The sequence below is a fragment of the Salvelinus alpinus genome, chromosome 28 (assembly GCF_045679555.1).
Source record: "Salvelinus alpinus chromosome 28, SLU_Salpinus.1, whole genome shotgun sequence".
Taxonomy (NCBI): domain Eukaryota; kingdom Metazoa; phylum Chordata; class Actinopteri; order Salmoniformes; family Salmonidae; genus Salvelinus; species Salvelinus alpinus.
This window is the reverse complement of record NC_092113.1, coordinates 37,273,984-37,287,277: the sequence shown is the minus strand read 5'-3', so window position 1 is coordinate 37,287,277 and position 13,294 is coordinate 37,273,984. Positions and strand designations below refer to the sequence as shown.

Genomic DNA, 13,294 nt, shown 5'->3' with positions numbered 1-13,294 from the left:
TGGCATCCTATGAAAGTGTCACGTTGAAAGTCACTGAGCTCTTCAGTAAGGCCATTCTACTGCCAATGTTTGTCTATGGAGATTGCATGGCTGTGTGCTCGATTTTATACACCTGTCAGCAACGGGTGTGGCTAAAATAGACGAATCCACAACTCTGAAGTACTGTCCACATACTTTTGTACATACACTACCGGTCAAAAGTTTTAGGACACCTACTCATTCCAGGGTTTTTCTTTATTTTAACTATTTTCTACATTGTAGAATAATAGTGAAGACATCAAAACTATGAAATAACACATATGGAATCATGTAGTAACCAAAAAAGTGTTAAACATATCCAAATATATTTTACATTTGAGTTTGCCTTGATGACAGCTTTGCAAACTTTTGGCATTCTCTCAACCAGCTTCACCTGGAATGCTTTTCCAACAGTCGAAGGTGTTCCCACATATGCTGAGCACTTGTTGGCTGCTTTTCCTTCACTCTGCGGTCCGACTCTTCCCAAACCATCTCAATTTGGTTGAGGTCAGGGGATTGTGGAGGCCAGGTCATCTGATGCAGCACTCCATCACTCTCCTTCTTGGTAAAATAGCCCTTACACAGCTGGAGGTGTGTTGTGTGGCGTATCGCTGCAGAATGCTGTGGTAGCCATGCTGGTTAAGTGTGCCTTGAATTCTAAATAAATCACAGACAGTGTCACCAGCAAAGCACCCCCACACCATCATACCTCCTCCTCCATGCTTCACAGTGGGAACCACACATGCAGAGATCTGCGGTTGGAACCAAAAATCTCCAATTTGGACTCAAGACCAAAGGACACATTTCCAGCGGTCTAATGTCCATTGTTCGGGTTTCTTGGCCCAAGCAAGTCTTTCTTCTTATTGGTGTTCTTTGGTAGTGGTTTCTTTGCAGCAATTCGACCATGAAGGCCTGATTCACACAGTCTCCTCTGAACAGTTGATGTTGAGATGTGTCTGTTACTTGAACTCTGTGAAGCATTTATTTGGGCTGCAATTTCTGAGGCTGGTGACTCTAACTTATCCTCTGCGGTAGAGGTAACTCTGGGTCTTCCATTCCTGTGGCGGGCCTCATGAGAGCCAGTTTCATCATAGCGCTCTATGGTTTTTGCGACTGCACTTGAAGAAACTTTCAAAGTTCTTGACATTTTCCGTATTGTCTGACCTTAGTGTCTTAAGGTAATGATGGACTGTCGTTTCTCTTTGCTTATTTGAGCTGTTCTTGCCATAATATGGATATGGTATTTTACCAAATAGGGCTATATTCTGTATACCAACCCTACCTTGTCACGACACAACTGATTGGCTCAAACGGATTAAGGAAAGAAATTCCACAAATTAACTTTTAAAACGGCACACCTGTTAATTGAAGTGCATTCCAGGTGACTACCTCATGAAGCTGATTGAGAGAATGCCAAGAGTGTGCAAAGCTGTCATCAAGGCAAAGGGTGGTTAGACTTGCTGTGGTGTTACTGTATAGCGCCAGCCTGCTAGCCTCGGCCATACAGGGATGCTGTCATTATATAGCGCCAGCCCGCTAGCCTCGGCCATACAGGGATGCTGTCATTATATAGCGCCAGCCCGCTAGCCTCGGCCATACAGGGATGCTGTCATTATATAGCGCCAGCCCGCTAGCCTCGGCCATACAGGGATGCTGTCATTATATAGCGCCAGTCCGCTAGCCTCGGCCATACAGGGATGCTGTCATTATATAGCGCCGGCCCGCTAGCCTCAGCCATACAGGGATGCTGTCATTATATAGCGCCAGCCCGTTAGCCTCGGCCATACAGGGATGCTGTCATTATATAGCGCCAGCCCGCTAGCCTCGGCCATACAGGGATGCTGTCATTATATAGCGCCAGCCCGCTAGCCTCGGCCATACAGGGATGCTGTCATCTTCTCTGCCTCTCTTTTTGGCACAATGATTTGTTTAGGATGGGGTGGGATCTTCAGAGCCTCCGCAAATTAAGGAGGCTGACATTTTGCATATTCAAAAACGGCTTATCAAACATACAAGTATATCCTGTGCTTGGCTCGACTCCCATCCTCTGTAGTGTGACTGATCAGGACTTTACATTGAATGAGCGTCCTTATCACAAGGTCAATAACATTTGCATCGCATTCATTCAAATCGGACAACCTCTAGACTGTAAATTTGCATATTTTTACCCTAAGACAATTAAGGGCGTCATTTGTTTGTTTCAGCAACCAAAAACATGTTATTAAGAATATAACCTCCAGGGTTCATCTCCAGAACGCAGAAGAGAATATGGACCCCTATTCACATTACATCTCATAGGAGTGCTGGTCTGGGATCAATGAATCAGCTCTTGTTCATTAGGATTGTAAAGGCAAAACTGACACTAGATCAGCACTCCTAGTCTGAGAAGTTTTGTGAATACGGAACACTGGTGTTTGGCCATATGAGACCGCATCCTATTCTGACAGGAATTATTGCCAAGTTGTTCAGTGGCAATGTCGTTCACCATTATTATGACCACTGCAGATCTCAACCTCGAAACCACCAAGCCTTAAATCTACCTACAAGAACCTTTTGCCTGTAGACAAGCCTCATTTTGCATGGAGCAAACTAGTACGTACATCACCTTAGCTCCCTCTTACTGTTATGTCAACAGCCAGGCCCAGATTTGTTTGACTGCCCGTCTCAGCAACACTTGACACACACGTCGGTTAGATAACAGCATCAGCCACCTACAATAAAAGCACAGATATCACAGCAATTTTGCAATCCTGGAATGTGACGATGATTCTCCAGTGACACTGATTCAAGGAAGCAATTTATGAACCTGAATTATGCAATGTAGTTGAATACACATGGCGGTCTAAGTACCTGAATGTGTTTTGTAATGATGATTAGGCCTGAGGTGAATAAGAAATGTCTTATCAGCCTATCAAACATGGTATGTCCATGACATTTTGATAATATTGTAGTGAACGGCGAGGCAGGGAAGTGAACCCAGGTCGCTGGCGTGAAAGTCAAACACCCTATGCATTGCACCAATATGATTAACGTGGCTCATGTAGTAAGGATCGCTTCACTGCCACCACCGAACAGGAAGGCACGTCCCTGTGCTTCGACTACTCAAGTTTATTTTAATTTTATATAGCCCTTCGTACATCAGCTAATATCTCGAAGTGCTGTACAGAAACCCAGCCTAATACCCCAAACAGCAAGCAATGCAGCTGTAGAAGCACGGCGGCTAGGAAAAACTCCCTAGAAAGGCCAAAACCTAGGAAGAAACCTAGAGAGGAACCAGGCTATGAGGGGTGGCCAGTCCTCTTCTGGCTGTGCCGGGTGGAGATTATAAAATGTTCAAATGTTCATAAATGACCAGCATGGTCAAATAATAATGGACTACTCGGTCCTCTCACACGTCCGGGCCGTGCGTTCCGACGGCCTCACAGCCGCCATCCTACTTCTGACACCAATGTAGCGAACAGGGAGGCAGGGAAGAAAACCCAGGTCGCTGGCATTAAAGGCAAACACTCTACGCATTGCGCCAATAGTGTTAACCCACTTGGTGGGAATTGTAATGTTGCTCATATAGCGAGGATCACTCCAATATGACCATAATGTGAAGAGGTCAAACAGGGTTGTCCAAATATGTACATGTGCACACACACCCTTGTAACTGTCCCATATCCCCAGTCCCATTTCCATTTATTATATAATGGCACTTGGTCCCATTCCGCCAGTCCAACATTTAAGAAACTATAACTTTTAAGGCTTTATGAAGCCATTATAAGCCCTGTATTAGGCTAAATAGATGCTTCTGAAATCATTGCAAATATCACGCTGTAGGTAGTCACTTTTGACAAAGCATCAGATGTAATTCTCTTTAAATCCTACTATCCCAACTGTTACACCGAGAAGATTGAACGACTGCTACCCGCTAGTGCGCTTTAATAGTCACGTACTCCGAGCCCAGGTCCACCAGAGATCCGTATCTAGAAGGCATTGTAATCCAGGATGGGAACTACCAAACAACTAAACAAACCTGTATCAACAGGCCTCACTTGAAGATAAAGGTTTCCATGGAATATTTGGAATTGACTACTCGATAGAAACTATAATGTTATGCAACGTGTCAAACATGAAATATCCTACTACCTGCCTTGCATGGAATTCCCTCGCAACGTTTTATATTCGTAATTCTGGACACGCGTCTCCGGTGATATGGGTCTCGCTATGGTTACCGACCGTAGAGAGCGGAGAAACCGCACCACCAGGGCTGGCTGGCCTGGCCCAAATCACCTGTTGACAGTGTTGGGTCAAAATGACACTACCTTCAATAGAAAATGACTCAAGTAAAAGTGAAAGTCACCCAGTAAAATACTACTTGAGTAAAAGTTTTTTTTAAATGGTTATAAATATACTTAAGTATCAAAAGTAAAAGTATAAATCATTTAAAGTTCCTTTAATTAAGCAAACCAGAATAGCCAAATTTAAAAAAGTATAATAATTTACGGATAGCCAGGGCACACTCCAAAACTCAGACATAATTTACAAATAAGCATGAGTGTTTAGTAAGTCCTCCAGAGGCAGTAGGGATGACCAGGGTTGTTCTCTTGATAAGTGCGTGAATTTGACCATTTTCCTGTCAAACTGTAACAAGTACTTTTGGGTTTCAGGGAAAATGTATGGAGTAAAAAGTACATTATTTTCTTTAGGAATGTAGTGAAGTAAAATTTGGCAGAAATATAAATAGTAAAGTACATGGCCCAGTTGCATAAAACACCGTAAGTTAATTTCCCCCCTTATCTTTTGCCTTAAAGTTTCCTTAACTTTAAGTCAGTTGCACAAAATATTTTAAATTAAGTGAAAAAGTTAAGGATGCTCATAAGGTCCCTTAACTGCTTCATTCAGTATGGATATAAGATGTAAACAGCATTTGTGGAGGTGAACTTTGCTTTCATCTGCTCTGTTAACAAAAGGAAAACATCAACCAGATAGCTACTTGGCTAAACAATGGAAGGTGCACAATCCATGGCTACAAAGCTAGCTGGCTAGTTAGTTATAGCTACTCTGTAAGATAGTATTTTTACTTAAGTACTTTACACCAATGCCCGTTGATTTAGGACATTTACTAAGTAAAATATGGCAACCATTTACATTTGAAGGGCCAAGATCGGCCTTATGAAATTACTGCTACACATTAATAAAATTAACACATTTAATCAAAGCACTTGAGTTTTCCTCTGTGACATTTTTAGCAATAACCTTTTCTTAATTAGCCTAAATTTGAAGAGAATATTAAATGTGGGCTTTTTTTAATAGATTTGTGTTTGTAATCGTTAATCAGAATGTTACAACCAAACCGAGACCGACCTGCACCTCTTCTGATCACTGGGCTATTAGGTTCTGATTAGCCCATTCTATTTCGGCTCCAGGGTTCTGTGACTGAGAACGAGAACAGAGAGCGTTGCTGTAACTGTTACATTTGTGCGCCATCTCATGGATTGACAGTGTAAATTCATTTATGAGAACCAAACCATTAGGCTACTACTGGAAACAGTTAACTTGTATTCATGCATATAGTGACATTTATTACTAACAAATTGTATTTAAGAAATTGATCCTAGCAACAAATTAGGCACCACTGTGTATGTATATATATATATATATATATATATATATATATATATATATATATATATATCACACACACACTACCGGTCAAGTGTTAGAACACCTACTCATTCAAGTGTTTTTATTTTTTACTATTTTCTACATTGCAGAAAAATAGTGAAGACATCAAAACTATGAAATAACACATATGGAATCATGTAGTAACCAAAAAAGTGTTAAATCAAAATATATTTTATTTGAGATTCTTCAAATAGCTACTCTTTGCCATGACAGCTTTGCACACTCTTGCCATTCTCTCAATCAGCTTTACCTGGAATGCTTTTCCAATAGTCTTGAAGGAGTTCCCACATATGCTGAGCACTTGTTGGCTGCTTTTCCTTCACTCTGCGGTCCGACTCATCCCAAACCATCTCAATTTGGTTGAGGTCAGGGGATTGTGGAGGCCAGGTCATCTGACGCAGCACTCCATCACTGTCCTTCTTGGTAATATAGCCCTTACACATGCCTGGAGGTGTGTTGGGTCATTGTCCTGTCGAAAAACAAACAATAGCAGGACTAAGCCCAAACTACTGCCCCTAAACAAGGCAGTTAACCCACTGTTCCTAGGCCGTCATTGTAAATAAGAATGTCTTCTTAACTGACTTGCCTAGTACACTTTTTTTTTATATATATATATATATATTTAATGAACTTATCCTCTGCAGCAGAGGTAACTCTGGGTCTTCTCTTCCTGTGGCAGTCCTCATGAGAGCCAGATTCATCATAGCGCTGGATGGGTTTTGCAACTGCACTTGAAACTTTCAATGTTCTTGAAATGTATTGACAGACATTAACTTTTAAGAAGGCACACCTGTTAATTGAAATGCATTCCAGGTAACTACCTTATGAAGCTGGTTGAGAGAATGCCAAGAGTGTGCAAAGCTGTCAAGGCAAAGGGTGGCTATTTGAATACACCGGTAGTGTATTTTTTATAATTGAATATTAAAACATAAAAAGAGCAGCTGCAAGTAGATTGTGTTTATGTTACATTTACATTTTTCAGTCATCTAACGGACTCGAGAGCGACCCACAGAAGCAACCAGGGGCAGTGCCCTGCTCAAGGACACGTCGACAGATCTCCAGCAACCTATCAGCCACCGGCCCAAGCTCTCAACCCCCAGCCCTCCAAGATCCCCCCCACAGTTCCCAGAGAGCTGCTCCTTAACAACCCCCCGCCAAAAAATAAATACAATTAAATCATTATACACCCCCAAGCCCCCACCAACAACAAAACATGAACAAAAGAGAAAAATAAAAGGAAAACAATGCAAAAAAACATCAAGGCCAACAAAAGTCATATCAGCCGACTGAATACAATTGGGTGCATGTATGGCACTATTTACATGTCCATGGTGCACTCTGGATAAGAGCGTCTGCTAAATGACTTAAATGTAAATGTAATGTAAATGTGCACCTGTGGCACCACTGTATTCTGATGTTGATCATTTTTGCCAATATTGACAAATGTACAAGTGTGTTAAAACATGGGAATACAATTGAAATGTTATTCAAACAATCATCAAAACAGTGAAATATGAATTGTTTTGTTAAATGCACAGGTACTGTTAATATAAAAAGTTTAAGTAAAAAGTAACAATGTTTTGGTAGATATAAGAACATGTGGATAAAATTAACCAATTTCTGTCACTGTATTTAACAGTCCACTCCAGATAAGTGTACTTATTAGTCAAAATGCAGGAGCAAATGCATTGCTGTTCATTAGTACTCTAGTTTTACAGCCTTCTGGGTATCTGCATGCATTCATGGCACTTCCTCTGAGTTTAGTGGATGCTGACTGTCAATCAGTTACAACATTACCAGGCACATTTTCTGCTGTTTCCACTCTGGAAAACAAGAAGCAAAAAAGTCAATCATTAAGTTAGTAATAGTATAAAGTAGGGCCGGCACGATACCAGTATTTAAATATTCTGTCCATGGCAAAAATTAAACCATGAAGCAGACCGAACTCTTTGGTCCTTTAAAAACCTTCTGTATGTAAAATAATGTCTGCTAAAGCTTGGAATATAAATACACGTGACTGCATGACATCATGTTTGTTTCCAACATTAGGGCTGTTTCCTAAAGAAGTTAAATCAGCTTTGTCTTTTGTTTCATTGTCATAATACTGGTATTGTTCCAGCCCTAGTATAAAGTAATCTGTTTATTCAGTTATTACTATGATAGTCTGAAATATTGAATCCAAATGGATGACCTACAGGGAGTTACTGGTGACTTGTAGAGGTCCCGTTTCTTGCACAGGAACCTATGAGGTATTACACAAGTTAGGATCGCTACAGCAACTAAAACGGACTAAATGACAATAACATTGGATTCTTAATCCATAAAATTAACAGAATTTCACTCACTAGCAACAATTTACCAGGAAAAACTAACTTTGACAATGGATTTGCTTGCATAACAATGTAATATAAGGGTTTATATTAAAACTTCAAATGAATAGAGAAGTTGAAATAGAATGACTTACCTCAGAGAATCCATGCAACTCTGAAAGTTCAGTAGAAATAGTCAGATTAATAGAGGCAAAACAAATTAGCTAACATGGTGAGAAAGGTATTAATGTAAATAAATAGACTGACCTTTCTTACATTTAGCTGAAAACACAAGAATAATCAGATTAGTTGGGGTAAAGACAACTCACCATGAATTGCATGTGTATGTATTAGAATAGCAAGTTAAATGACAATGACATGCCTTTAAAGAAGTGACTCATTAAATAGAGACATAAACAAAGGACTGACCTCTTGCCAGGTAGAAACAAAACAGTACAGTTACTGTCAGGCCTAATAATAATATTGGAGCTATTATAGTGACATGACTCCTTGGTGGCACTTTGTTACAAATAACATCTTCACTGGAATTTCCATCTTTAGTCTTCACGTGTCCCATTGCTGCACAACTGCAGAGTAAGCAACACATAAAGTTGTATTTAACTAGATAGGTCAACTACAGCATATTGTAATGTCAGGTTTAATAATTTGATTTTAAGGCCTGAATGACAAAACAGTCAGGAGATAAAAGGTGCTCGAATTTTTGCCATTTTGCAAGCTCCACCATACCATGAGACATCCATGGCTTCATCACTGGAAAAGATATCAACCTACGTGACATCAAAGATGGCCAACCAACTTTCTGATAGAGAATGCAGTGATGAGTACCAATTACTACCACAAAGATGGCCGCCGGTTCACCCACAGTTAAATGTCAACTTAAATGGTCATGTTTATTCTATCATCTATATTTCTATTATTTCCTATGGAGGATTGAGAGTGTAATTTAAAACAGATATTCCCATTCAAATCAACATTCCCTGATGTGTGGACCTCCAATCATCTTTGTGGTACCATTTGAAAGTTTACATTTAAATTGTATTCCTATTTTATTTTTTTATCCAAAACATTACTCACCCTGTATTCAAGAGCATGTTGTGTCTCAACCGATGGTGGCACAACACAAAAATCTCATGACCTAAAATAGGAGATTTTAGATAGACATTTAATTTGATTATTTATTTTTGTTAAGAAATTATTAAAATAGGGTTTTCTAACTATTTGTAAGCTTTTAAATTATATCGATCTCAACAATTAATATTTTCCAGTGATGAAGACATGGATGTCTCATGGTATGGTGGGGTACACAAAATAGGTCAGCACCTTTATCTCTTGAATGTTTTGGCATTCGGGACCCAAAAGTGCACTTTCTGAGCACTTCTACAATGGGCAAATATGTATGGAAGGTTCCGTTCAAATCAAAAGGGGTGCAGTCAAAAAGTGAATGAATTCAAATAGTTTTAACATTAAGCCAGCCTGTAATTATATTGTCAACCAAAATCTGGTTGCCAGAACTGAATTTATAGATTACTATCAGAGCATTGATCCTGCTATCTGAAATGTAATATCATCAATGTCCCAATAATTTTTTTTAAGAAAAAAGAAACCTAAAGCAATTTAAGAAACTCTGGTACACGAACTATGACCTACTCAGTCCAAGCAGTGCAGTTCACACCATGTTGTGAGTAAAAGCCATGTTGACAATCCTCACACATGGTATCTGTTGTCTTTGTTCCTATAAAGTGAGAATAAACAATGTTATCATGTTCAAAAGATAACAATTGAGGTGATGGAGAAGTCAAAATCACCTGAAGTATGACTTCACTTCAAAAAGAAACCAGCGCAAAAAAAACACCATCTATTTATCAGAATTATAATGTCCTGTACAATATTTAGCCTCTACTTCATACTTACCAGGTGATTTAGTACTCTGTCCCGGTGAACAGTGTGTATGTTCTACTGCAAAGCTACACTTAGAGTTGGATGAGTAGCTTCTACAGTAGAATCCATCTAGAACGTCGCAGACTGTGTTACTTGTTGGTTTGCACTCTGCCTGAGTGAACAGGCCCTGTCCTGGAAAAATATCAGATATTTTCTTTTTTTACATTGTACTTTCCAGTTGGTGGATGCAGAACCAAGCCAGTGCCACACAACTCAGCTCAGCAGTGAAAAGGGTATGATGTGTACTGCTAAAAGGAAAGATGGGAAGGTTTGGAATAAATGTAAATGTACCTGGGTCACAGGGACTGCAGGGAAAGCACTTGGTTAGACCATTGGCCTCGTTCATGAAGGTCCCTCTGATACAGGGTATGCAAGATGTGCTGGACTCTATTGTACAATCTCTGCGGACCACCAAGCCTAATCATAGAAAAACAATTTTTTTAAACTTATTGAGACGCTACATATTTTCTTTAAGTAGCCTAGTTTTGTTGTTTGGCTACTTGAAGAGAACTAGGGCCTATCACTCACAGCCCACCTCTTCCAATGCATTATGGAAAAGTGTGCATCGAACATCGAGTATAACATCCTGGCATTTAAACCATACTCGATTTTCGAAAATGTATCTGCTATAAAAACATGTTTTTACATGTTTCCCGCTCTTTGTTGATTTCGGTAGGGTATCCCCATATTTAATTGATCAGATGTTGTCAAAGCCGAAATGAGAAACATCGGTGCATTTAAAGTATACTCGATTTTTTAAATATCACATCCTTTTTCGCATACTCAGACGGCCGACTATTTACGACGCAAGTATGGGTATTCGGACAGAACCAGTGTTTCAAGGAACACAGCTCTCTGCACCATTAAGGTTTTTTTGGCCCCCGGTGACATCCAAGGGGTTTGTTTTCTCAGGACCTGATCTTCTATCTTTTTCACTACATACTGGTATGGTTCTGGAGATAGTAAATATAATGTTAAAATGAAAAAGTGACCCTTTAATTGGAAACATGCCGAATAGCGAAGCTTCTGCCGTGGTGTTCAAATGTAGCCCAAGTAGTTTTTGTTCTCCTTAAAATGATCATGAGTATTGCATCCTGGTCTTTTTTAGTTTTTTACCCAAAGTGGATTTCTGTTTTCTCATTGAAAAGTGTTTCTTGTTCTCTTGGCCTTTGCCAGCGCTTTTAAACTAAATACTAAACCAACTTTGTTTTCTGAATGTGTCTGCACCGGGGACTCTGGATGTGGCTGCGTTATTGATGTCATGTTAAATCAGGCCTTTTGATTTGAACAGATTGTTTTAGTTTTGTAATCTAGGCTACCTTTTGAATTATTTAAGTTATGGATCAAGCCATAGCGGTTATTCTGATCTCGTTCCCAAAGATGAGTGCTTTAGTTTATTGTGTTGCTGTCCAGCAGTTCTGAATTTGGGATGCACACGACTGTCCACGTTTTTCTGTGCAATACCTTTTGATTTGAACATTTTTTAAGTTTTGGTGTGTGTACTAGGCTATTTGATATAATTTATACATGTTACAGCACTTTGATTTCACTAATAAATATGTTGAAATGGAACCAAATGATCTGTTTCTGTCCTCTTTAAATAGGATAGATGGACTTTATTGGCTACGGTATAGGTTGAGTGTGATAGGCTGCCTATAACCAGCCTGAGTAGGCCTATCACTACATTCTATTCAGAGTTTAGAGAAATGAATGGAACTGGAACGCAGTCAGGAGCCGCTACTGTATTGTGGCACACTTTTTACTAAACGGTACATGCTAAATAGTATGCGACGATGAGTACATAGTTTGCAGTTTAAGCATGTAGTACGCTAGTATGGATCTTCGGACACAGACAATGTCTCCCATTTACTGCATAAGTCCTTCTGAAACACTGTAGTGTATGAGATACTGTAGGCTACCTGTAGAAATGTGCCTGCCCCTTGTTTACTGGTAACGTGCAATTCAGCAACATTGAAAAAGCTAATGCATAAATTAACATTACCTCTACCACACATTGGGCAGCACTGCCCATCAGACTTTTTGTATTCTGCTGGACCACAATCGCTTCCAAATACATGCATAAAATTCAAACCTGAAACAGACAAAAAAGATGAATTTGCTAAGGGCCAGTCTGTTTGTTGTCTCTTGACAACTCCTTAATTGCCATGCACTTAACAATGACATTGGAGTTGAAAATAAACAGACTGGAACTTGTAATTCAAACAAATTATAACTTCGTGTCTTCCTCCCCCTAATAAGTGGAAACCCGCAAGATGGTGGCCGGATGGCAACGACTGTCAGACTGATTAAGACAACATCAACCTATCGACTTCGAGTCAGGCGAGTGTTTAAAAAAAATATATAATAATCCAAGCGCCGCAAACCTTGCCAACACCTGACCATGTAGCAGGATGCGCAATTCATTTTGGTTCCGAAATACTGTAACCACGACATCAGAGGAGTACGCTAGACTAATCACAAAGTAAGTCTGGATATTTATCTAAATCCGTCATAAAACGTTAATATAATTATCATGAGATTTTGCGTCCGTCAGATTGAAACTAATGAATGTGCGCTTGACTTCCGCTGCTCCCACAACCTTTTTTTAATGTTTTTCTTCTCATATTATCTAGTTAATGTCGTAAAACAGATTGTTGTAGCTAACTATACATAGACTATTTTAAGGGATAGTGCTATCAAATATGAATTGTTCTGTGGTGCAACTGTTAGGCAAGGAAGGATTAATTAAACTCCGATGAAAGCATTTGCGTTGGTTTCAACATAGCTTGCATACGTCTTATTGCTTTGGCAATATGCACATGGCTGTGGTTGTAAAGTCAGTTGCTAGCATCGATAACGCAAGTTTGCTGATTCAATCTGAAATGTGATAGTTGGACTATTTGATTTAGCAGGACGCCATTTTATATCACAATTTTGTAAAACCTAAATGTAGCTCAACCAGCTAACTTACCAATGAGGAAATACTGTGCAGACGACAGGTATACCATTTTCACTTGATAAAGACGTCAGAACGTTGTGACGATACATTAATACTGATACTAGCCAACTATTATATGTCACATATGCTTTTAAAGCACTATTATTAGTCAATTATCTGTGCCTCTTGTTTAGCTAGTATAGCAAGCAGGGTGCGTTCACATGACACCGGATATGACGTATTGGCCCCGTTCAAATTCTTAAATGCATGCAGGTATAATTGAAAACCATTGAATTTAGTCTATAATAGGTCTGAAATATTATGATGTGCATTGTACAAATAAACTTAACTGGCTCACTCACATTTTGCTTTAATACATTTTTACAATGTAAGGTCATTG

At 39.4% G+C, this 13,294-nt stretch overlaps 1 protein-coding gene across 3 annotated transcripts; it reads right to left on the bottom strand.

Moving 5' to 3' along the window:
* Positions 1-5,734: 5,734 nt before the first annotated feature.
* LOC139557814 (tumor necrosis factor receptor superfamily member 14-like) lies at positions 5,735-13,158 on the bottom strand. 3 transcript variants are annotated; one of them, XM_071373029.1, is made up of 10 exons: positions 12,928-13,153; positions 11,959-12,048; positions 10,248-10,373; positions 9,930-10,088; positions 9,666-9,750; positions 8,427-8,584; positions 8,265-8,279; positions 8,153-8,172; positions 7,884-7,930; positions 5,735-7,511 (listed from the first exon to the last, which is right to left on the bottom strand). In XM_071373029.1, exons 1-10 carry the CDS (start codon positions 12,962-12,964, stop codon positions 7,466-7,468), a joined length of 783 nt encoding a protein of 260 aa, XP_071229130.1. In that variant the 5' UTR covers positions 12,965-13,153; the 3' UTR covers positions 5,735-7,465. The 3 variants fall into 3 exon arrangements, with proteins under 3 accessions (XP_071229130.1, XP_071229132.1, XP_071229131.1); XM_071373031.1 differs by lacking the exon at positions 11,959-12,048 and having other exon boundaries at positions 12,928-13,158; XM_071373030.1 differs by lacking the exons at positions 7,884-7,930; positions 8,153-8,172; positions 8,265-8,279 and having other exon boundaries at positions 12,928-13,152.
* Positions 13,159-13,294: the final 136 nt, after the last annotated feature.

What these genes read in the sequence shown, in the direction of transcription:
- LOC139557814 (XM_071373029.1), bottom strand. Translation starts at nt 12,964, where the DNA reads ATGGTATACCTGTCGTCTGCACAGTATTTCCTCATTG. An exon ending in CTGCCCAATGTGTGGTAGAG is followed by an intron (nt 10,374 to 11,958) that starts GTAATGTTAATT and finishes TTCTATGATTAG; the next exon opens with GCTTGGTGGTCCGCAGAGAT. An exon ending in CAAGTCACCAGTAACTCCCT is followed by an intron (nt 7,512 to 7,883) that starts GTAGGTCATCCA and finishes CTTGTTTTCCAG; the next exon opens with AGTGGAAACAGCAGAAAATG.